Raw genomic sequence first — 24,857 nt, forward strand, 5'->3', positions numbered from 1 at the left:
GTTGTGTCAGAAAACAGGCTCTGAATAGAAAGCACCCACCCACTTGCCCTATGCTTGGTTTTACCAAAACCCAGAGGATGCCATTCAGGAAAGGAAGGAAAGTGTACTGAGTGTGTGTATGTGTGTTTAAAGCAGGTATCTTGGCAGTCACAGTGAGCCCAGTAACTAATGAATCAGAGGCCATAAACTCTCGGATGTCATTCAAAACAGCAAGCAAACCTAATAATGACTGGTAAAGCCCAGCCATAAATCTACAGTGAAAAGTAATTACGGTATATGTATTTAGGGAGACATACAAGGAATGTTACTATAAAAGCAGTTAAGAGCCTGCCTTGCGGTCAGAACATGAAGGAAAAGAAGGATTTTTTTCTTTTTTTGAGTGGGCGTGAGATTGAGAGAACTGGAGGGGGGGAAACACAAAATGGATTTCAGCTCTTGTTCTTGTGGTAGATTTACATGCATTTTGTGAAGGTTTGGTCTGATTGGATGCATGTGATACAACTGGAGTCTGAGTCAAGATCTGTACCGACTGAGAATTGGCGCTCCAAACCACACACTGTCTGTGTATGTGTGGAGTGTGTGTATGTGTGTGTGTGTGTGTGTGTGTGTGGAGTGTGCGTGCACTATCTATTGCTCCACAACCTGTAGAGCAGGAAGGAGAACAAACTTCAGACTTGTGGGATCAATGTCTTTCTTTGGGGGGAGGGGGGTGTTAACATCAAGTTCCACCAATTGGAGCCAAGTGAGAGAAAAATGGCATGGGGTGCGTGACTGAACATAGACCTAGAATTAAGAAAGAGGTGTTCGAGCACATGTTTAGCTTTTGATACCAAAACTGAGCTTGGCGCCACCCCCCCCCAACCCCAGCTCTGGTTTTCCTCCACATATTCTTGGTTTCAACAGTCTAATTCAGGGGTCAACAAACTTTTTCAGCAGGGGGCTGGTCCACTGTCCCTCAGACCTTGTGGGGGGCCGGACTAGATTTTGAAAAAAATTATGAATGAATTCCTATTCCCCACAAATAACCCAGAGATGCATTTTAAATAAAAGGACACATTCTACTCATGTAAAAACCATGCTGATTCCCAGATCGTCCGCAGGCCAGATTTAGAAGGCGATTGGGCCGGATCTGGCCCCCAGGCCTTAGTTTGCCTTTTAGAGGGGAAGCCTTTTAGTTGCTACTGTTAAACACTTGGGGGGCAGAAATGTTTGCTGATCTATTGGAAATCACCCAGGCATCTACCAGTAGATTCCCAGTCTATATTTTGCCTGCTTAGAGCTGCAAAATGAATGAAGGGCTCCCAGCTTGTATCTCGGGAGAAGGTGCCCAACAAAGCCACAGGTTTGAGCAGCTGTTTAATTAAGGGCGGAAAACATAGAAAGGCACAGGGGATTGTAACAAACTAAGTTCTGTTCAGACCAGACCAGACCCACTTAAATTAATGGACATAAAGTTAGATGTGTCCATTGATTTCAATGCCTCTACTCTGAGTTAGGGATGTCGGAGAATTTTGACAGAATTGGGAGCGGAAATTGCTGGAGTTCGCTTATTCTTCAGGAACAAAAATCCATCCAGCAGCTGCTACTGCTGTTTTCAGTCTACTAATGATGCACAATTGATGTTTCCCGCCCCAATTTGCATTGCATTTGCAGTGTCAGACTTTGGGCTCTCAGATTTCAGCGGCACCCTGTGGGATGTGAAAATTCAGGGACCCCTGCCTCTCACACTCTGTTTTACAGTATAGATGTGGCACCCAGTGCAACCACACTGGTTACACTCCCCTAAAACTTGACTGGAATTTCCTTTGCATTGAAATGAATACAGTGTTACCTCAGGTTACAGTCGCTTCAGGTTACAGACTCCACTAACCCAGAAATAGTACCTCGGGTTAAGAACTTTGCTTCAGGATAAGAACAGAAATCGCGCAGGTAGCGGTGGCGGGAGGCCCCATTAGCTAAAGTGGTACCTCAGGTTAAGAACAGTTTCAGGTTAAGAATGAACCTCCAGAACGAATTAAGTTCTTAACCCGAGGTACCACTGTAGTGTAGGATAGCACAATGATAAGGTAATGAGTTACATAAAATTCTGCCACAGATGGCAGAGATGAGTAACATAGTTTTTGTTAGAAGCTGAACTGCAGTTGAATGGAAACAGTAATGCATGTAACAAACATGAATTGGAACATAAATCAGTGCCTTCTTGCATCCTTATTCTGAGTAGGACTAACTTTGGATGTAATCCAAAGCAATTTCTCCCAAACTGCTTGTCACAGGATTCAATCAAAAATGTTGACAATCACAAACTTTACAGCACAGTGTGAATTTCATGAAATCTGTGCCAGATTGTTGGGCAGGGGGAGAAATCCCTGATCAAGGAAGGCATTCAAGAGCACTCGTCCTTCTGACACCGTCTTTGACTCGCTTAACCCATAGCAAAGTTGTCAGTTGTAAAGTGAAGCTCTCCAGAAACAGTTTTGTCTGGAGAGGCTTTATAGAGAGAGATCACCTTAAGGTCTCACTTAAAATGTCAGTATTAGGGAGAGGGTCGTATTTCTACACAAATGACCCAGGGAGATGTACTGGTTTCTTGACACCCAGCTTAAAAGCTCTTTTCCTCACAACTCCATTCACAAACAGGAACAGTTGCTGGCTTTGGTAACTTCAAGCAGCTGAACTGTATACTGTTTGGGTACTGTGAGCCTCATGAGCTAACCAAACGAATCAGGGAGAGCAGTTTTACAGCACTCTGGCTTTGTAACTTCAGGAGTTTATTCCATTTCCCAAACTAAACAGTGGACTCTGTGAGGCGGGAGATGGAGAATACAGATTGTTGAAACTGCAGCAGATTGCTGAAACTGATTCAGAAAAAGGCACCAAACGCATCATAGGACAGACACTAGCAGCTATTTAGTTCAAATCTGAGGCTGTTTGGTAGCCACTTTGAACTCTGCCTCATGCTTTCCTATTTATTTCAAACACTGATGTGCCATTAAAATGTTCAAGACAGCTGACAATGGTTAAAAATAAGAAAGACATGAGATTAAAAACTGCAAAAATGGTTTAACTTTGGAGACAATGGTGGTGAGATACTTTATAGGCAAGAATGGCATCATTCTATGCAATGTGCTGGTAGTCTTTATAAAAAATGCTGTTTTTTATTGTGATATGAATGCAAGCCAGCTTAGGAACTCTTGTAAGGGCTGAAAAGTGGGGTAAAAGTGATATACCAGTATTTGATTTATCTTCAACAATATTGACCCCCCTTAGTTGCCCCACATCTAATTCTATCTTCAACAGTACCACTCAGATGCATCAGTACAAAAATGGGCAGAAATTAGACTAGAGTTGGTGCAGTTAACTAAATTTAGACTCTGGACTTAATGTTTTTTTTGGGGGGGGTGGCAGCAGCAGCAGCAGCAACTGGCAATGTATGTTACTTCACTAACTTCAAAATGTGGTAAGCCAGCAAGGGATGAGAATGAAATTTGATCCACTTAAATGTGACCCCAACTAATTAGCAGCATTTTCTGGAACTATATGTGAACCAAAACACAGCCATATTTCAAAATTTGCACTTCTCTGAATTTTGCAATGCAATTCTCTTAGCTAGGTAAGTAAAGTGTACAAAAATGGATATACTAGGATAAAGTGTGCATAAAATTAATACATTGGTGAAAATAACAAACAAAATGCACTATTAGGGGAAATTGCTTTGGGGGAAAATGTGCATCATAATAGAAAGTCATACTAAAATACTGCTGAATTTTTACGAGTACTTACAAAAATTGCAAATTGATTTGGAAATGTGGATATCTGAACTTTATGTTGATCAAATGAGACACTGAAATTGACAGATCCACATGTCCCTAATTAGCCAGCCCTGGAGCATTTGGGTACCCTCCTGCTCCTTCTGTTGACCAGGCTCTGGACCTTTGCCCCAAAGTCCTACTCTGATGGCAGCACTGATTCGGATGTAGCAGTAGACTCATCAGATTTTTTGTTTCTGTATTATTTAACAACCAAACCCTCCCTCTTAAATTAAGCTGCTCGAGTCTCTGTTCTGTGTATGCAGATTAGGGGTCATGTGGCGTATTAAGTAATTGACTCTGCTTCCCCCCAGCCACTATTTAACACCTGGCTCTGATTAATGGACCTTGGGGTTCTAGTAAAAAGCAAAGTAGATCCCATAGGCTTCAGGTTTGCTCACACCTGCTTTAGAGGAAATGCAGAATGGCCCAGGGCACAAACTCAGAATTCTCAAAGCATTACTTAGGCCAGTGATGAAGCCCCATAAATTGTTTTCAGTATCAAGCTAATCCCTAAAACATTCTGCTTCCACTAAGCTGGGTGGGTGATAAAAAATCTATAAGTAAAGGTAAAGGGACCCCTGACCATTAGGTCCAGTCGTGGCCGACTCTGGGGTTGTGGCGCTCATCTTGCTTTATTGGCCGAGGGAGCCGGCGTACAGCTTCCGGGTCATATGGCCAGCATGACTAAGCCGCTTCTGGGGAACCAGAGCAGCACACGGAAACACCATTTACCTTCCCGCCAGAGCGGTACCTATTTATCTACTTGCACTTTGATGTGCTTTCGAACTGCTAGGTGGGCAGGAGCTGGGACCGAACAACGGGAGCTCACCCCGTCGCAGGAATTTGAACTGCTGACCTTCTGATCAGCAAGTCCTAGGCTCTGTGGTTTAACCCACAGCACCACCTGCGTCCCTCAAAAAATCTATACAGAATGTCAAAAGCATGCTTTTTTTGGTTCTGTTTAGCCTGTAAAATATCAGACACTCTTCACATGTTTTGAAGAATCATCACTTGCTTGATGCTACCAAATCTAGCTTACCTCACAGCTTCAGTAGCGTGGTAAACACACTGTCTACTAATGTTAGAAACATAAGCCCAATTCCCACCATCTTGTGGACATCTCCTAACCTCATTAACTTTCCCCATGTTCAAGTTGGCTGCAAATTGTGTCTCTGAGCACGTACTGAGTGCTCTCACCTTGCTTTCTTCCCACTTCTGTCCTCTTGTTCAGAGGCACATTGTAGTCGGGATCCAGAATGCCAAGATGTTTCTGGACTCCAGCTCGCACCATCCCTGACCATTGGGCCATGCTGGCTGGGACTGATGGGAGTTGGATTTCAGCAATATCTGGAAGGCACAAGGTTGGTTTTCCTTTACCAATTAAACACCAGCTCCTTTCACTCCAAGATGCATGGCAGCCCAGAGGACACAAGATTTATTATAACCTATAGGAAGATATATCTCCAATCCACAAGATGAATCCATGTGTTGAGTTGACCTGTGCCCCATTTAGGCTGTGGCTATTTATGCACCCACTCTAAAAAGGACCTGCCAACTGAGAGACTATATTATTTCAACATCCAAAATGCTGCCATTATGGAGCCACAAACAAGCAGCTCATTCCCAGGTTGTCTATTCAAATAAAAACAGACTTGGCAGAGCCCAGGCAGGAACCCTCAGTGTGAATCTTGGTTGCAAAGTTACAGTTGTAAGTGCAGCTGTATAGCCCCAATATGGTTAACCAAAGAATCCACTGAGAACATTCTTAGTAACTCTGTGGCATCTTTTAATCATGTCAATTATGCTAATCAGCTGAAAGGACTCTGGTGTGAGATCTGTAAAAACACTTATTTCAAAGCGTCCATTTGGGGTGGTGATGTAGCATCTAGCAACAGCATCTTAATATCTTGGGACCAGCAGGATTGTATCATTTGGTGTGATACAATCACTTGAAGACAGAGAAGGCAGGAAGGATATGGAATCTGATAAAGGGGCAACAAGAAGAGTTAAGGAAGGGTTTCCTGGAAAGGAAAAGCAGAGAAGAGGTAAGACTTTGAGGCAACAAGAGTGAATAGTCTAGGCGTGCCAGGTCAGGCCCATGGTTCATCTAGTGCAGAATTGTCCACACTGGCTGGCAGCAACTCTCCAGGATTCCACTCAGAGTTCTCTTCCAGTCCTACCTGAAAATTGAATGTGGGCCCATCTGCATGCAAAGCAGATGTTCTGCCCCTGAGCTATGGACTTGCACAAACATTGTGGCCACCTGTTCTATAGGAGCTGCAGGGCTAAATTTAAAGGATGGCTTCTCCTTCAGGGAAGTTATGACTGAGGCAGTGCCGGTGGGGATATGTAGAAATCCCAAAATTAAGAGGCAGGTTTTCCTGATGCAAGAGCCCTTAGGCTTGAAATCTGGAACTTACCCACTGAAGGTCAGGGCTGTGGGTGCCCTAGCTCTTTCCCAGACTGTCTTCCCACCCACCCTAAAACAAAATGTATGGAATGGAGGATAGCTGCAAACGTCTTTTTGTTTAGCAAGGAGATGGGAGTTAGAGTGAGAAGAGAGAAACACTGTAAACAGAACATTCTGCATTCTGTCTGCAGGAAGTAAAGAACTTATTATAATGCCAGTTGTCGAGGTGTCCTTTGGTGACACGGAGTACAGAAAGGAGCTGAATGAAGAAGTGTTCAATTGCACCTTGGTTTGTGGGTGGAGTGTTTAGGCAAAGCACTGCAGCTTCCTGCGGTCTTTGGAAGATTGTTAAGCTGCCACAGGCTCTACCACAGCTTAAGGAATCTCTAGGGAAAGGCTAACTATGTGACTCAATTACAGAGTCAGTAGCATCACTTTCCAGGTATCATTTAGTCACTTGCCTGGAGCTGTGCCTGCCATCAGCCTTGAGAGTGCTGCTCAATGATGCAGTGCACGGGGACACAGGGCGTGGAAGGTAGCGTTGTAAAGAGAGGCTAAAAATATAATAAAAAGCCGCATTTTTGAAAATCCTTTTTTGAAAAAGAAAGAGCAGAATTGGCCAAGATGAGTGTGCCAGGAAAGCTGCAGCCAGCCAGCAGAAGGTAAAGTGGCCTCCTTTCGAAATGTCAGTGCCTTCCAGGAAGAGGGACTTGCCTTGCTCACCCACTTTCCCGATAAGCATTGCTGGGCTGCTATGTCGTGTTTTAGCAGGGGCAGTTTTCTACTGGGGTCCATTCCACATTTGTTTCTGTTCTTTCTCTCCCCCCCCCCCCGTAATGCTCTTTTGGGCTGGCTTGTGAGGTAGACAAGGCATGACCCAGCCTGTAACAATTTCACCGCTTCTGCTGCTGTATGCCACCATTTTTTCACACTCCTTTTATGACAAATTTTTAATAACTGAATTTTTCCCTCGCTGTGGATTGCCATGAGAGCGAACTAAGTGTTATTGTTTCTATTATCTGTTGGTGAGGGTGGTTTCAGCCTTGCTGAACTGACTTGGCACCCTTCACCTACTTAATGGGGTGAGGGAAAGGCATCTTTGGCAATGAAGTTCTACCCTCCATTTTACTCTTAACAACTTGTCAGTGATCCTAATTCCTCTGCCTACTTCTCAATGCGGTTGTGAGGCTGTGCTTAAGTTGAAAACCTTCCCCAACCTTCACTTTTAACTGGGGGTGGAGTCACATTAGTGATTATAGGACAAATGTGACTGTGGTGGTAGCATGGATCTCCAGAAAGAGCTCTGGGGCAGGATCACTTACTCAGTAAGGAATATTTTATCCCGAGTCTTTGACAGCAGGGTAGTGGTGGGCGGACTTCTGTCCACTCCAGCCATTGCTGAGGATCCAGCTTCTCCCTCCATTAACTTGTGATACAAGTGTGTCCTCTGTTAACCTGCACATGGTGAAGGGTAAAGTAGTGGCTACGTTGCCAGAAATGGCTCCCCACTTCACCAAGGACACCCCCTTTGGGTTTACTGGGTCCTTGCTGGAGTGGTGAGTTCCCCCTTCCTTGCCAAAGCCCTGCTTCCTCTGCCACTTATGCCAGTTCATGGAGATAACTCTCTCTCCATCAACTGTCTGTGTGAGTGCAGAGGCTTTAATGTATGTATGTGATTTTGAAAAGTGACTATTTAAGTATCTCCCGCTTCTCCATGTAATTTAATACCTTCCCTATTTTTATTATGGAATGGAAACACATCAGAAACTGTGTTTTAGAGCTTGTCCACACTTCTGCTTGTCCCGTGCTTTCTAGGCAGGTTTTTCATTTGCCCAGCCACTTTCTCCAGGCAAACCCCACTGTTTACCGCTAAATTGGAACAGATGTCAATCTGCAGAAAACCTGTTTGATGTTCCTTCTGATTCAGCAGTAAGCAGCAGGCTTTCTTGGGGGAAAGTGGCAGACAAGCCCTACACATTGTGTCCCTTCAGTGCCAACTGTATTTTTCTGAGAAGTGCAAGTACAATGATGGCACATATTAATAGGGATTTGTTTTGCATATAAAGAAGAACCTACCTAATTCACAGTTTCCAAAACTATGCAAACTGAAATAGGGCCATCCTCCAAAATTCACACTTCTCTGAATTTTGCAGTGCTATTATCCAGCCAAGTAATATGTACAAAAATGCATATACTAAGGTACAGAGTTTCTAAAAATACACATATCAGTAAAATAACACACAAAATATCTTTATATGAGGCATGATTGCTTTGTGAAAAGTTGTATATTAGGCAAAATGCATGTACAAATGTGCACATTAGAATAAATTTGCACTAAAATGCTGTTGAATTCCCATGAGGACTTTTAAAGAGTTGCTGATGGATATGGAGAGCTGAAGACTGGAAGAATGAGAAACTGAAATTGTCAGATTTGCTTATCATAAATGAATGTGGATTGCACCTTATTCTGACATGTTTCTGAGCCAAAGGTCCCAGAACCAAGGATTGATCTGAACCGATATGTAGGTCACATCTACACTGTAGACATGGACTGGTTTTATACTACCAGGAGGTACTCAAGCACAAAACATGGCTATAGGTTGGTAAGTGCGCTGAAGTTCACTGGGTGATCTTGGGCCAGTCATTATCTCGCAGGTCAACCTACCTCAGAGTTGTTGTGGGGATAATGTGGAGGGGGAGAACCAGGTACACCACCTTGAGCTTCTTGGAAGAAAAGGTGGGATATAAATGCAATAGATAAATAAAATAAAGCACTCTGTAGCCATAGCAGCTTGAAAAGTGACGGGGAGATGTGTGAGATGAATGACTAGCTACTGGGAAGAGATATAAACACCCCACAAGCCAATCAGGAGAAATGCTCATTTTCATCTAACCCTGCAAAAAAATCAGAATGAATACTAATAAAGACTGGATATAATCTAACTACTACATAACTTTGTTCAAGCAATTCAGGATGAATGCTAAATGCTCAATAAATAGGTCTTCTGGAGAAGCACAAAGTCTGCAGTCTCCTTTCAAATTAATAACTCACCGCATTTATTTCCTTAATAGATAACTCAACTGAAGATAGAAAACAACCCATTTGCCAAGGGCTTTAGAGGCAGCGATGACAGCGACCTACGCGTGGCAAGATTACAGAGGTGGGACAACTAAACAGAGACAGATAAAATTAGGAAGGGCCCAGAATAAGCGCTCTGTCTAATACAGCTACTTCATGGGCAGTGTTTTCTTTGTAGGTGGGGAAAACTGCATATATTGTCATCCCTGAAGTGTGCTGCATAACTAAGTTATTAATTTTATAAATTGTCAAGAGTGCTTCTCAGCAATAACCTCAGAGGAGAGTTCTTTCAGACTTGAGTCCTACTATATAGCCCAGCAACAGACACAACACACAGGGCTTCTGCTTGTCTGTTTTGGCTCTTGCTTTTGCTGGATCGTGTCCCCTTGGGGGTTCTGTGCAAGCAGCAGCAGATCTTGATCTTCACAGCTATCAGATGCTTTGACTTGCACATTTTGCTGCTTTGGCAGGAGCCCATGTGTGCTTGGCAGAAGTGGGCTATAAATAAATTAAATGTGCATTACAGATGGGAAACAGACATGGAGCAAGGGTGCTTTGCCCAAGGCCACCCACTCCGCTCTGTGGCTGAACTGTGATCTTAAATACAGATCTTGTCGGCTGGGGAAAAGAGCATACGCTTTGCATGCAGAAGGTGTGAGGTCAAATTCCCAGCATCTTCAGCTAAAAGGTCATCAGGTAGCAGGTGAGGAGAACTGGTCTGAGATCCCAAGGAGCTGCTACAGTACCCATACAGTCTTAAGGTGACTTTCTTATGCCCAGCACTCCAGGGCAGTTCTTCTGAGGAACTCCTTCCACATCCGATGATCCAAAGAAGTTGTGTGTGTTGCAGGAGATTCTGGGGACATATCCTAGGGGGCACAGTCCAGGTCATGCATAGTGCTAGTCTGAGAGCCTAAGTGGGTTCATTGTTACCCCATATGGAAGGAGTGTGCCTTTCTAAATCATGCCCTCCTAAATTTACACCCATCACTCTCCTGCAACAGGCCCACTGCAGAAGAATAAGAGCAGAGATGGCCTTTGGTCAAGCTTCTTTTAGAGAAACTAGTCCAGTGTTCCTGAAGGAAGCTTCCAAGGAACACAGTTTGGAAACCATCTTTCTAGGGCCACACAATAGTGAGATAACATTCCTGATGGTTTTGTTCTGTCTAAATGTGTGTAAAACTGGTTCTTTTCCTATTGCATTTTGCAGCAAAGAGTATCCAGTGATCTCCAAAAGCATAATGAGGCAGAGGCTGGTGTCAACTCACGGTCAGCTTTCCACTAAATCTGACGTCAACTCGCTCCACGGAAGCCACCAGGGGCTCCAGCATTACCAGTATGAGAATGGTGCTCACATGCAGTTTGCAGCATCAGATGCCCAAGACCTGCCCCTCAACACCTTCACGGCACAAAGAGAATCGGGGCTCTTCTATCACTGCCTGAAGCGGCGAGGTAACTGAGATCTGTAGGCAAAAAATTTTAGGCTAGGAGACCTTACCTAACAGAGTAGTGGGGGGTTTCCAGCGGATTCTCTAAGGGAAAAAATTCTCATACAATGCAATTCTGATTAATAGCAATCTTAGTTACTCTGAATCCTGTAATGGTCGCATTTCTTGTAACACTAGTTCAATGAATGTGCACACACATGGAATTTCATCTCTCTTTGTGTGTTTGTGTCTTATTTGGTGTAACACTGCAATCTTAAGCACACTTATGAGGGAGTAGGTGCCATTGAACTCCCTGAGATTTAATTCTGAGTAAATGTGTTCAGAGCTCAGCTACATGTGACTTTGAAACACTTGACCTAAAAGTTAAACAAAGCCATAAGCTGTGTACCCAAACAAGCAGAAGAGCAAGAAAATTGTTAATTACACCACTCTGAAAATTGGTTCTTTCAGAAAAATGCATTTATTAACTAGCTTATTCATTGTAAAAAAATTCGGGGTTCCTCGCAACAATAATTGGGGCTTCCCGACCTCAGAATGCTGTTCTACAGCAAACAAGCATGAAGAGAGATTCGCGCCCCCCCCCCAGCACATAGCAAAAACTTTACCAGCCCTTAGCATTTATCTGGCAAGTTTTCTGCAGCATTTTGACGTGAACTCCTGGCAAATGTTGACCACTTCTCTTTTTCTGGACAGCGCTCTTGATAAGACATTTGAGGGCTCCTTGAACTTGTCAAAAGCAACACTACAAAAGCATTGTGGCCAGCCTGTTATCGAGATGAATGAAAAGTAATTGCTGGGTGTAAGAAAGCAGTAGCCAAAGTCATTTAAACTTTCAACTGATAGAGAAAGCCCCTTAAATTAAGATTGATTGGAATAGATGGACATTGGCAATGCCCTGCCTTTTTGAGAATGAGGAATGTCTTTTGAAGAATAAACAGGGCTATTGGATTATTACGAAGGCAACGGTGGAGCTTCCCAGATCAACAGAAAGCCTGATTCTGCTCAGAGATAGGTTCACCTTAGGCATGCCTACCTCTGCATAGGATCAGGCTGTAAGGTGCATAACGCAAGGGATTAAAAAGCAAGTTGTATGAAGGCAGACTGAAGAACCAGGACAGGGTTAATGCTGGGCAGAGGAGGAAGGGGCTAGTCCTACGGTATTTAGAATAGTTCAAATGATCACAAGGAAGATGACAGGGGGCACCTGCCACACCTGCTGTGGAGAAAAGGCAAAGTGGCAAGTTTCAACTGGAGCTTTGTCTTTCAAACTTTAACGTGCCCTTTTCCTAATTGATTTTTTACTGCATCTTGCAGAAAGGGAACGCATTCAGTTGCCATACCTTTGGGGGCATTCCTATCGCCCTATGCAAACACAGAGAGTGACCAATATATCCAACAATCCAGAGGGATGGTCAGCAATAGGGCACTTTCTGTACCTGGGCTGGATATTGATTATAAGAACTGCATGTAGAGGAAACTAGCAATGTAGTGGTCTGTGCCCAGAACCTTTTCACTATCTAAGTATTTCTCGCTTTGCTTGTTCCTTGGTATGCATGCAGAGGGTGCCCGGCATTTGGATTTACCCTGCAAACGCTCTTATCTGGATGCCTCCTCTTCTGTCGGGGAAGAGCACTATTTTCGGTCGCCACCTCCGTATGACCAGCAAATGCTGAGCCCCTCCTACTGCAGCGACGTGACGCCGCGGGAGGCGTGCATGTACTCCAGCTCTGGTGCTGAAATTGCAGGTGTCTCATCGGTAGAAGACTTGCCTCCTCCTCCTCCTCCTCCACCTTTGAGCTGCAATATGTGGACCTCAGTTGCACCTTACACCAGCTACAGTGTTCAGACAATGGAAACTGTCCCCTACCAGCCGTTCCCTGCTCACTTCACAGCTACCACCATGATGCCGCGTCTACCCACCATCACGAACCAGAGTTCCCAGCCGCCGGGCAACAGCCCCTTCACGGTCTACAATCAGCTTTCACAGTCTCAGGCCCGGGAGAGAGTCCCTGCTCCCTCCTTCCCAAGGGAACGGGTGCACCCCTCAGTGTGCGAGAGGAAGCCCCCCTCTCCCCACTTAGGCGCAGCCAATGAATTCCTCTACTCTCAGACCTTCTCGCTGTCCAGGGAATCTTCTTTACCGTATCATTCAGGAATGGGGACTGTGGACAACTGGCCTGATGGATGATTCCTGCAACTGGGCAGTGAACCTAAAAATTGCGGTTAAGAGTCAATGCTCCAGGACTATGTTAATTCAGTGTTAATACCTGTGGGTAACTTGCACTTCCGTGACACCGACCAAAAACATCGGTGTTTGTGTAGCTGAAGAGCTTGTTTTCTGTTAGACACAAAAGCAGCTCAGTCTTGGGGGTGGGGGAGGGGGTAAAAACCCAGTTCTATACAAAAAAAAGCACTTGGCTCAGTGGCCTGGACCACCAGTCGTATTGCCCAGTGAGAGTATTTGCCTCAAAGAGAGATGTGGTTCCCTCCATGAAATCATGAAACACTTATTCTCCCTTTTCAAGCACATGCATGCACACAAAATATAAACCAGACTGTTCACTGAATGCCTCCTCAATTTCCATGAATTTTGGATACTTTACAAAAAACAATGCAGAGAGCAAGCACACACAAAAATTGAGCGTGTGACCCAGAAAGCCACTTAAGCAGATTAAATGTGTATGCCACTGCCTTCAACCGCAGTAGGGCTTGGCCAAGCTGGTGCAGTCTTGGAAGCTGAAATCAGCACTGATCAGGGGAAAGATTTGGGGGGGGGGGGTTCCCCCCCACCCCAGTTTTTGCAGATAGAGAAAGCGCTTCTAAAGAACATCATTTTCCTCCCAAAGGCACTGGGGGATCTGTTTATTTTGGTTTCTTTCATTGTCTGTTTTCCAATCTTAAATTCAGTTCTCCATATTTCCACATCAATTTCACTTTTTTTTTTAAGGACTTATAAAATTCATCAACATTCTAATCAAAATTTATACACATTTTTTGTATGCAACTTTTTTATCATATACACATATTTGCAAAGCCATTCCCACTAATATATGCATTCTACATTGCACTTTGCTGGAGCACCGCATTGCAGAATTTGGAGAAATGCAGCTTTAGAAGGATGGGCTGTGTTAATTAGGTAGGTTTGTATCACGCTACATCCTGTGTTAAGACCTAGTGCTGTCCCAGCAGTGCCTTCTGGGAGGAAATTTATGATGGATGGCCACTGGCTACCCCAAGATTTTGTTGCTCTTACCCTCCACGTACAGCTAGGGGGAGACAGCACTTTTTAAACTCTGTGGGAAAAGAAAGAAGGCATTAAATGATAGCCCCTCCACCACAACTCTCTAATGGTTCGGGGTAGTCCTCCAAATAGTTTGCAGTTAGTAAACAGATACAGGGGAGACCCCGACAAGTCAACTTCTGAGTTCAGAATACAAACCAGGAAAGCAACCCTCTGAGTTTCTCTGGCAGGAATACCACTGCAATGAACAGGAGTTGTGGTCTCACACATGACTCCCATAATTCCAGTGGAGATCCTGCTTGGGGGGGTGGGGGGTGGGATCTGGCTGGATTGACCCTGCTCAGAGAACCACACCACAGAATAGTCAATTTAAACATAATGGATTTAGTAATACACAACCAAAAAAGTATTATTTCCACTTAGCTTCAGTGCAAAAATGACAGATGGTCATAAAACTCACTGAAAATGGCCATCTTGCACCAGAATCTGCCTCTCCAGAATATGTAGTTCAAGTAAACATGAAACGTAAGAACATGAAAAGGGCTCTGCTGGCTCAGGCCAAAGGTCCAACTCATCCTTCATCCTGTTCTCATAGCAGCCAACCAGAAGCCTGCAAGCTTGACTGCACCACTTGAGGTAGGCTTGACACAGAACTGTCCTTTCTATGAAACTGATCATGTGCAGTTCTGCCCTCAGCCACGTGCCCTGCTTTAAAAGTCAAAAATGTGCTTTATACTTGTCCTGTTTGCCCCATAGTGGGGTAGGAAAGCTGAAAATAATGCCAATATATTTCACATCAGGCACCCAATGCACCTCATTTGTTTCAGATAGTACATGGTGGGCAAGTCTAAAAAGCCCGGGACACAAATTTTCATGGCCCTCTAGCAGCTATGGTGCTTGCTATAATGTAGTGTATTTAGTGTTAACTCTGGAAGTGTATACTTAATTTGGCCCAAACTAAGCCTCCTGATCTCATCTACCCATGTACTATCTGAAACTAGGTAGGGTTTATGGGAGTTGGAGGTGCCATGTTGGCTACACATCTGCTAAAACATCAGTGGCAACAATATCACAGGCAAAAGTGGAAAGGTTTTCCTTACTGGAACGAGTGCAGAGCCTATTCCTGGTCCTTAAAAGGAAAGTAACGAGCAGAAGGAAAACCCAGAAAACCAAACCCAATTAATTCCTGCACCTCCTAAGAATTCACATGCAAAAACCACACTTCAACAGGGGCATACATTACTGACCAATTCCTAGTCACCCAAACTGGTTCTCTCCCCAACACGGTGACGTCTCCAGTCTGCTGGGATTCTACACCAACAAATTGGGATAATGAAAAGGAAGAGATGGTTTTCATGATGGCAGGGCCACCAAGGAGAAGGTTACTTTTCACCCAGAACATCCTGTGTGGTGATTCAATTAGCCTGTGTGCGGCTGGTGTGGGGTTCTATAATCAGAACTGGGAAATCACTACAAGTGTTGCATGCTGAATAATTATTTATATCTATATATATATCTATATATATAAAATATAAATATATATATCTCACAAATGCAGGCCCACATGTTCCATTCAGCTTTGCTTTTTTTTTTAAACAACGAAATACGTAATAAAATAATGAATGTTGCAAGGGACATTTTTAAGGGAAAAAAGCTATTTAAGTTAAAAAAAAATTTTTTTACACCCGTTTGTGATGTAAAAACTAAGTTTTGGTTAGATGAAACATATATGCTACAGATAAATCTCTATTAGAATCCACTTTAGATAAAACGCAGTGTGGCATTGTTGTTTGTTTTTTTAAAGCTTTGTTACAATAGTATGGACATTTTATTTTACATATCAGAACATAAAAAACATTTTACTACTATAAACTGTCTCCGGGTGGCTTTCAATAAGTAGCATCCGCATTCCTGGGCATGTTGCTTCTCCATCATTTATAGCAGCCCTTTGGACAACCTGCTGTCCTCCAGATGTTTTATATAGCAGCTGCCATCAGCCCCAGCCTATAAGGTAAAACTGTTCTTGGTCCACACTGCCATGGAGAAGAAAATTCTCTTGCATAGAAAAGGAAGAAGGGTATGCTCTCCTTGTCCTTGACAGCATTAACAATTTCTTTAAAAAAATGTGTATGGATATTTCGTTGCAACAGTCAACCCCTCTTATCCCACCTTGCATAAGATAGGACAGTGCAGGAACAGCTTTGCAACCCAGAAGGCTATGTGTTCAGTGTCCCTTACCTCACACCCTATCTGCAAGTTGCTACCACCATTATGAAGGGGCTCCTTTGAGTATATCTTAATTATACATATACACATTTATTTATCAGTAACCTTGCTTCGTTCAAAGACTTGGAGTGAGGAAAAGCAATTTTAAAAAGCCCCAGCCTTTTTCTTCTCAGGTCTTATATGGATTTATATTTCCAGCACCGAACTTTTCCTCATTGGTCTGTTTCCCCCATATCCCTTGGCCTCAACAGCACTTCTACCAATATTGGATTTGGCCCTCACTCTGCGTAGAACAAATATTATAGCAGATTGCTGAGGGCCTATACGTCATGCTCAAATATGCCAGAAATTAAAGAAACTAAATCCATGGGTTAAAAAATAAATTTGCTAGCATTGGCCATTTCATGCGTTTGAGAAAAGCCAACATCTGGAATAAAAAGGGCGCTTTTTGGCAAGGCTATTTTCTTATGTAGGAGGCGGGGTCCTCTCCACATTCTGGAAAATATGGGCTGCTCCACATTACTTTTAGTATGTCATTAAATAATCCTTATTGCAGCTTGTAGAAAAAGAATGTTTCCTTTGAAGAGGAGAAACTCCCCAAGGAGAGGGGGAGGAGGGTGGAACACTCTGTAAGGCAGAGAAGAAGCTATCACTTCTGTTGGGCAGGCAGGCTTCTCCAGCGTTACCTGGCCCAGATGAGTAGACTGGGAGGTAGCCGAATCCTAAGCCTTGCCACAAAGCCACAGAAATTGTTAGTAGGGGGCATTTGTAGTAATTGTTTGCACAGTGCAAAAGGTGAAACAACAGCGAGAGAAACAACTGTTTGATACAAAATTGCAACCATCCAGGATTATTACGAATTATGAAAGGACCTGCTAATTGCCTAGGATTGCTGAGAATAACCATTGTACACAGCTGTAAAGTATCTATGTGAAAAATACCCAGTTCCTGCCAAATAACAATTACAGCCAAATGTCCAAACTGAATTGTGGCCAGCACCATGTTAAGTATGGGTGACCATCAAGGTAAAGGCCACATTATATGGTAACACAAGCAAGTATGTTGCCCTCTTTGAAAAGAAGAAGAAAGCCTTTTCACAACCTGGTGCCTTCCAGATGTTTCGGACTACAACTTCTACCAGCCAGCTGAAATACAGCTCTTCTTCCAAATTCACACTTCCCAACAATGCAAAATTGCCTGCAAAAATGTGTGCACTAGGCAAAGCTGCATATACATATGTACAAACACACATATAGACATATGTGTATATTAGGAGGAGAGCCACATGTGAAAATGTGTGTAACCGTTCATGTGGAATTTATATTTGCAAATGAATGTGGAAACAGAGTGAACTGTTCTTAAGATTGGAAAAAATGACAAACCAAAATTGACAGATTCAGCCATCCCTACAATAATACAAAGGGAACTATGCAATAAAGAACATGGTTCTGTCTATAAAAACACAATCACAATTTGGAACTGAATTATGAAGTTCAGCAAAAGCCAAAGGTAAGAGACATGGGTTGCTCCTTTAGGGCTCAGAGTAGTTCTATGGATTGCAGCAGCAGATGGTTGGGATGGGTCATATTTATGACACCCCCGTCAGTCTAAGCCCTGAGGTGGAACCCACTCAGCGGAGCACACTTTTTAAAAAGATCCAAAACACATTCAAACAAGATTAAGGCCTGGTATGGATACTGACTCAGTCCTGAGCTAAGCCCTAAAATCTGCTTGTCCTCTCTCAAACAAAAAGGCTGGAGGGGTGGAGAAACTGCCCCTTAACCAGATTTACCACCTATAAACCATGGTTTGCAAAGCCACTTATTCAGCTCCTGATTTTACTACGCCGTTTGTGGTCAGCCCTTAACAATGGTTTGAGTGTAGCATCTAACCACGATTAAAGAGCACAAACCATTGTTAAAAGTGTTTACATTCACTTTCTCCTCATACAGTTTCCTTCTGTTACCCACTTTGTTTTGATTCTTACTTATTATGACTCTGCAGCCACTGCTGTTTGTGTCTGGGTAACTGCTTGACCAGTGCTGAAGCCCAAGAGTGGTCCTCAGCCCATAGTTTGAGAAGCACCGCTTGAGATGTTTTGGACTACAATTCCTGCCATCTCTGATCACTGGTCATATTGGCTGGCTGATGGGAGTTGTAGTTCAATAACATCTGGAAAGCACCAGGTTGGGGGAAGTCTGACAGAAGGTCTGCTGGGCCAGAGCCAGCTTCAGGTTGTAGGTTTTTTTTGGGGGGGGGGGCAGAAATGGGCACCGGAGGAATATTTGATAGCAGCAGTACCAGCTCCCCAGCTGAACCATAATTCACGTTTCCCACAATGCACTGGAGTGATGCTACATGGGGTGCATTGTGGGAAATGTAAATGGTGACTCCTAGACCCAGTACTGGTCAAAAGGGCTCCCTGGCACCTGCCCTAGGATGCCACATGCTGGCACCAGGCTTGGCGCTTTGAAAAGCCATAATCGGTGACTTGAATTTTACTCAGAAGCATGCTGACACTTACTGGGGAGGAGCCAAAGTTGTAAAGCAGATAAAAGGTATTATTTTAAGAAATCAAGTGGTTAGCAGTGGTTTGGTCTCAGACCTGTGTGGAAGGGAAGGTCACACTGTCTTTGATGAAGAGCAAAGGACTGTACTAATATCCAATTAGCTCATTTTCATTGCATCCGACTTGTTGCTGAAGGGGTTTGTACACACACGGCAGAAGTGTTTTACAACACCCCAAGTTCTTTTATAGAGGAATTGTTTGAACACATATAAAAAGAAACACATAGAGCCCAGTGCTCTAACAACTTGCCTCAAGTAATGTTTACACAAACAACGACAACCACAAATCTCAGGCTTTCCTTTCCTTTCTTTTTTTAAAGAAAGACCGAGCTCCCGAACGTTGCTTCGTTTCAGCTAGGAAATACTTAAGTGGTTCTCCGCAAGCCATAAGGAATCAATCAAGAGGTATCTTGGGAAGGTGATGAACTCGCCGTGTGCATCAGGAAATAATGGGAACCAGCAATGGGCGAGCTGAGCCAGAGAGTAAGCAAAGGTGAGAGTTACCAAGAGATGGCAGGCAGGACAAAATAGACAACGGGACAGGTAATCAATTCAATTTGAACAGGTGACTGAAGGCACCGTAGGCCCCTTGTCTTCGGCGATTAAAACATCATTCTCCAAGATGAGGCATCAAAGGTCAGGCAGAAAGAGAGAAAGTTAAGGAGTCAATGAAGCCGCAAGTTTAGCAGGGATCTTAACTCAGAATGTAATGCACAGCCTCTCTTCCTGTCCTTTTAAGAAAAGCAGCCAATTTGAAGATTAGATAGCTTTCTTTCCTAGGCATTCATCATTATGAAGGAGAGAAGACAGCTTGGAAGCTGGAAGAAAACCTTGATGGGGATTTCTGTACAGTATCATTCAGACAAGATTTTACAACTGCGCACACATATGAACCTTACTCTCCTCCCCAAAGAAAAAAAATGTGGGTGGGTGAGGGGAAGTCAGCCGTTTCCCTACATTCCTTCCTTTCCACAGGGTTGGGAAGGGGTATGGAAACTTTCCACACAAGTATTCCGATCCACCTTGACTTTGTGCAGTTGGAATGCTCGTCAGGACACGCTTCCCGATGCTCAATTTAGGGATGCACTGGGTGCAGAGGAACAGCCCCGCTTTGAGCTGTGACTCACTTGCAGGAAAGGGCAACCAGCAGTGCATCCGGGCCAGAGGTTTATTCCCAAACATTTTAATGTCAAGTTCATACAGTCGTTACAGCACATAAAGGTCACCCCCATGTGGAATTTCTCCTCTCATTCGCCTGTGGTGAAGCTCCTCCCCGCAAATGTGGTCAGATTTATATTTATCCATTTAATGAAAACTGACACAATACTAACCTCCTACTGTAGAAAAACACTAGAACCAAAAATAGCTTTTAAAGGACTATGCTCTTTAAAGAATGATGCGACGTTCTAAAGGGCACTCAGTTTCAAACTGCAGGCAATTGTTCTGGAATCCTTGTGGAATCTCATTTTCTGTATATTGGTATTATGTTTTAAGATATGCCCTTAACCAAGCCCCTACTATTAAATCATTGGACTCAATGATTAATCAACTGATACTTCCTCCAAACCCAGAGGACACAGCTGGTCCCTGCCTGTTTTACTGCACGCTGATTGGTGGTGTCTTTGAACAAAACCTCTGGGTTCCCATGAGGTGCAACTCTGTGCAACTGTTCTCTAACTGGGAATCCATAATCTTAGTCAATCAAAATCAATGATTTTTTTAAAAAGTATTATGCAGTATTACTATCTGGCTCTACAGTTCCTCAGATGGAGATTCTTGCATTTTAGATCCCCTTTCTTAGGCTTTTAAACTCTCTTTAACTAGATAATTCCAGTACGTGGCTGCATATAAAGGGGGGGGGGGGAAATGCAAGCGCCCTTTTGATATCTGTCTCAGCAGAAGAACTCAACGAACATACTGAGGTTTCTCTAATGAAATTCTAGACGGATTCCACATTGGCAACCAGATCTCTATAAATTAGCCTCTGATGCTTGCTAGGATTATCATAAAAAGGGTTCTGTTATCCTGCAACTGCTCCCCCCCAGAAGTCTTAGCGCTTATGGGTAATCTGAGGCTCCTTAAAGGATCAGCTGCATAAGCAGAGCAAAATGGAATCCATAAACAGTTGAATCAGTGGAGGCACCTTTAATCTTCTGCGAGGAGGGGCGAGAGAGATCATTTCTGATGGAGTCCATGTAGTCTCTGGGGACTCTCCTGTTAGGCCCCTCATGGGAACAAAAGGCTGCAAATGCAGCCCGATTCCTATGGTATCGCTAGGAAGGCGGAAGCGGGCTGCTAGAGATGCAAGGGAAGAGTGAGCCTGAGAATGCCGGAAGAAGCCTTCAGTGGGATCAGTGTCCAACCAGATGCCCCAATGGGAGGCCCACAAGCAAGACCTGAGTGCACCAGCGCTCCTCTCCCCACTTGCGATTCCCAGCAGACCGCCTACATTGTGGCTTGCAGCCATGGAGAGCCTTCTTCTCAGTTTGTCTAATCCATTTAAGTTCATGGCCATCACTGCCTCTTTTGGGAGCAAATTCCCACCTTGGCTATGTGCTGTATGAAGAAGCACACACAGACACATTTAGCAAATGGATGGCGATGCAATACTGATTGCTGGCCTTGTTGCTTGGTTCTGACCCCTTGGCACAGCTCCTGGGTTCTTGGTACCTGACTCATCTTTGTCACTCAGTCCTGATACTTGCATGTTTGTGTTCATTTTGTACCAAGCTAAGCCGGACTGGGTCCGCTCAGTGCCTGCATGGGAGACACAAATGAAGTTTTCTGGTTCTCTGCTGGCAGCAGCGCCCACCTTGGCCAGAGCATTAGAGCATCAGAAAGTAGGAAAGAACTTTCTTTCTTTCTTTCTTTCTTTCTTTCTTTCTTTCTTTCTTTCTTTCTTTCTTTCTAGCTTGCTTCAACACAGTTTAACTGTCATGGCTTCTCCACAAAAAAACTCTAGGACTTACAATTCATTGAGGGTGTTGATTTTTTAAAAAACAAATTAAGTCTCTAACCTCCCTTACAGAAATTCAAACTACACTACAAACCCTAACATTCCAAAGACTGGGAATATGCTTGACACACTGACTTTTTCTTGCATTTGTAACAAAAGTCTCTTTTTATTATTTGAAAATGTTAATCCTGGCAGCTGCACTGATGGTTAATTGCACAAGAAGGGGACTCCATTCTAGACTAAATCTGCTATTTCTCCCCTGGATCAACAACAACAACAACAACAACAACTGCAAAGAAAGCTCCAAACCTCAGAGGGCCTGAAATGTGATTTAGGATCATCGCCTGCCTTCCTCATCCTCATCCCGGCATCCTTGAGCCTTTCATGAAGTCAATTTCCTGGAGGCCTGTGGCCGTCACATGGAACAATCCATCCTCAGTGCCCCTCTTAAGATGTTGATCCTTTAATTTCCTCCACCCAGTTCCTGAAGGCAAACGAGGACCCACTTTTTATGCTGCGCCTTTGCACTAATCGTTTGTGGCAGGCAAAGTGAAAAAAAAGAAATCATTCCACATATTGCTACCAATTTGGCCAGAAGAGGTACTAATTTGGATGAACTGCTAGGCAGTTTTTAAGAGCTGAGATGCTGGATCACTTAAAAAAAAAAAATCTACCTTGTGGACCAAACAAATGAGCTACTATGCAAGCAACAGCAATTTAGGGAAGCGAACCTGTAAGCTGATCCTGAACTCCACAATGGTGCTATAGCATCAGTTGTTGCAACCCTCCCAATTCTACAATTTGATTATTCTAACCACCAGTGCTAGCTGGCAGCAATATTTTGCAAACCTGTTTAGAACTGGGTGGAGATGGGGCAGGATGAGGGCTGTAGCCAGTTGCAGAACACCTGCTTTGCCTGAAGAAGGTTCCAGGTTCAAGCCTTGGCATTTTTAGGCAGCGCTGGCAAAAGATTCCTGTCTAGAAAGCTGCTGCCAGTCAGTGCAGACAGTACTGAGCTGGAAGGACCAACCCACTGACTTGGTATAAGGCAGATTCCTATACTGTTCCTGACTAGCACAGAACTGGCTGACTTGGTGGAAGTCAGCTGACTGAACGGATGTCAGTGGACTGGCCACAATGGCTGGAAGGAACAGAACTGTCAGCCAAGAGAATAGAGATCATAGAATCATAGAATCATAGAGTTGGAAGAGACCACAAGGGCCATCAAGTCCAACCCCCTGCCAAGCAGGAAACATGTCACCGCCAACATTCCTCTGCAATGTAGTTTAGCGTGGTCATTTTAGAATTTGGCTGACTGAAAATAACTTCAAATTTGGAATACAGGAAACTGTCCTAAACTAGGTGTCCCCAACTGTACTGGGCCTGGGGGCACATATGAAAATCTAGTAAGTTGCTGCAGGCACCACAAAACACTCATTTGACCTAAGAAAAACTGGATATTCCAACACCCTGCCACGGCAAAATGCCTCTACCCAAAGCAAAATGAGGAAAAACACAAACACACCCCATGCAACACCCTCAAAAACACAGACAACAATTTTAACTGAGAAGAGTTTTTTTAAAAAATTAAAAATCAGGGCCTTTGGTGGGTGGCAAAAGGAATGTCTGAGGGAACCACTTCACAGCATTGCCTCATTATTATGAACTATACACTAACTGGCAGCCTGGGGATTTCCAGAGGATGTGCAAAATTCTGGAACACACAAACATCACTGTTGATGACAAACTGAGATTTGGAATCACTGTTACAAGAATGCATTAGGGGTATGTTTGGTTAAAAACAACAACACTTAGCCACGCTCATGAATTTACATATTGACTTATTTGTTTATTCTTTTAAAAAACTCCACCTTTTTAAAAAATGAAGTGCAAATACTAAATAACAAATAGCAACAGCCATAGCCAGGGGTTGAAACTGAGACCTGCTGCACTCATAGCTGGGTAAACATGGACTTCTGCGTTTTTGCCACAATACTTACTGTCTGGCTAAGACAGGCTGTAAACATTATATTAATAAAGGAGGTAAGCAGTATATTAAGATCCAAACAGATTTAAAGGAATGCTGGCAGCAGTCCTCAGAAAACACAGAAGTTGTAGAACAAAGTCAGATTTGTACTTGCCTCCTTGTTTTTGATACCTTTGCTCTCTGCACCAATGAGGGCTAGAAACTTACTTTTTTGCTTTAAAGGAAAAGGAGGATCCTAACAAGTGCATCTACGAGTGATGCAAAAGTATGTCAGAGAGTGTTGGCAGCATTTCGCCAAGCCAAGATGTACATTGACATGGCCAAAAGAGGAGGGAAAAATCCAACACTAGTTGATTTATGTGCTGCTAATTCCCCTCTGAGACGGTCAGATTTGGACTGGCCTGATTGTAGCAGGAAAATCTCTGCACAGAGATCAGCTCTAAACTTGGGCATAAGATCCTAATTATTTGAAAGCCATTTGTTTTCACAGTGTGCATTTTTTTAAAAAGAGTGTTCGAGTCAATGGCATTTTAATACATTATTAAATGGCTTTTTTACAGCAGGACGTCTGTTTTGCTCTTTCTGCCCAGGCCTGAACTTGGGGCTGCAGAATTTTACGTTTCAGGCTGAATCTCTTTTCAGAATTTCACATACTTAAACTAATTTAATAAGTAGAAAGTCTGAAGGATCTGCTAGTTTAAAATATGTCCTCACAGTACCTTTAGACTTTAAATAGTATTGCATTAAATACAGTGAATGCAACTGAAGAAAATGTTGAGGTGCAAATACCATAATCTTTTAAAAGGATATTAAACTGATAAGTAAAAATAGCTGAAATGTAAACCCTGCGATTCTGGCATTTAAAAGCCCAATAACTAATTTTGAAAACTTTTTTTTTTTTTTAAGTCCTGACCTTTCTAGTTGTTGTGGATACAGCCCCTCCCAAAATGAAAAGGAAAAAAAAATCTACCTGAGACACCACGAAAAGGATAAAGCAACCCATCATTTATCCATTTATCTATCTTGTTGCTATGAATTAAGAAGTTATCTCAAGATACATTCATTTTAGTAGCTGCTGGGCAACTGATTGCTCAAAATTGGAAGACCCCAGAACATTTGGAATTGTCACAGTG

At 43.4% G+C, this 24,857-nt stretch overlaps 2 protein-coding genes across 11 annotated transcripts in view; one reads left to right on the top strand and one right to left on the bottom strand.

Moving 5' to 3' along the window:
- The window catches only part of TBX4 (T-box transcription factor 4), a 101,410-nt gene extending 87,723 nt beyond the window's left edge, over positions 1-13,687 (top strand). For all 10 annotated transcript variants that reach the window (XM_081844176.1, XM_081844180.1, XM_081844183.1 and 7 more), the window contains 3 exons: positions 9,292-9,380; positions 10,509-10,750; positions 12,306-13,687. In XM_081844176.1, the coding sequence (XP_081700302.1) occupies positions 9,292-9,380; positions 10,509-10,750; positions 12,306-12,934 (960 nt within the window). In that variant the 3' untranslated portion in view covers positions 12,935-13,687. The remainder of the gene's footprint in view (positions 1-9,291; positions 9,381-10,508; positions 10,751-12,305) is intronic.
- A 189-nt stretch (positions 13,688-13,876) lies between these two features.
- The window catches only part of BRIP1 (BRCA1 interacting DNA helicase 1), a gene marked incomplete at its 5' end in the record, with an annotated part of 82,350 nt that continues 71,369 nt past the window's right edge, over positions 13,877-24,857 (bottom strand). Inside the window, one exon of the mRNA XM_081844351.1 lies at positions 13,877-19,252. Coding sequence (XP_081700477.1) covers positions 19,136-19,252 — 117 coding nt within the window. The 3' untranslated portion in view covers positions 13,877-19,135. The remainder of the gene's footprint in view (positions 19,253-24,857) is intronic.

The sequence above is a fragment of the Podarcis erhardii genome (genome assembly GCF_964252035.2).
Source record: "Podarcis erhardii genome assembly, chromosome: 16".
NCBI lineage: Eukaryota > Metazoa > Chordata > Lepidosauria > Squamata > Lacertidae > Podarcis > Podarcis erhardii.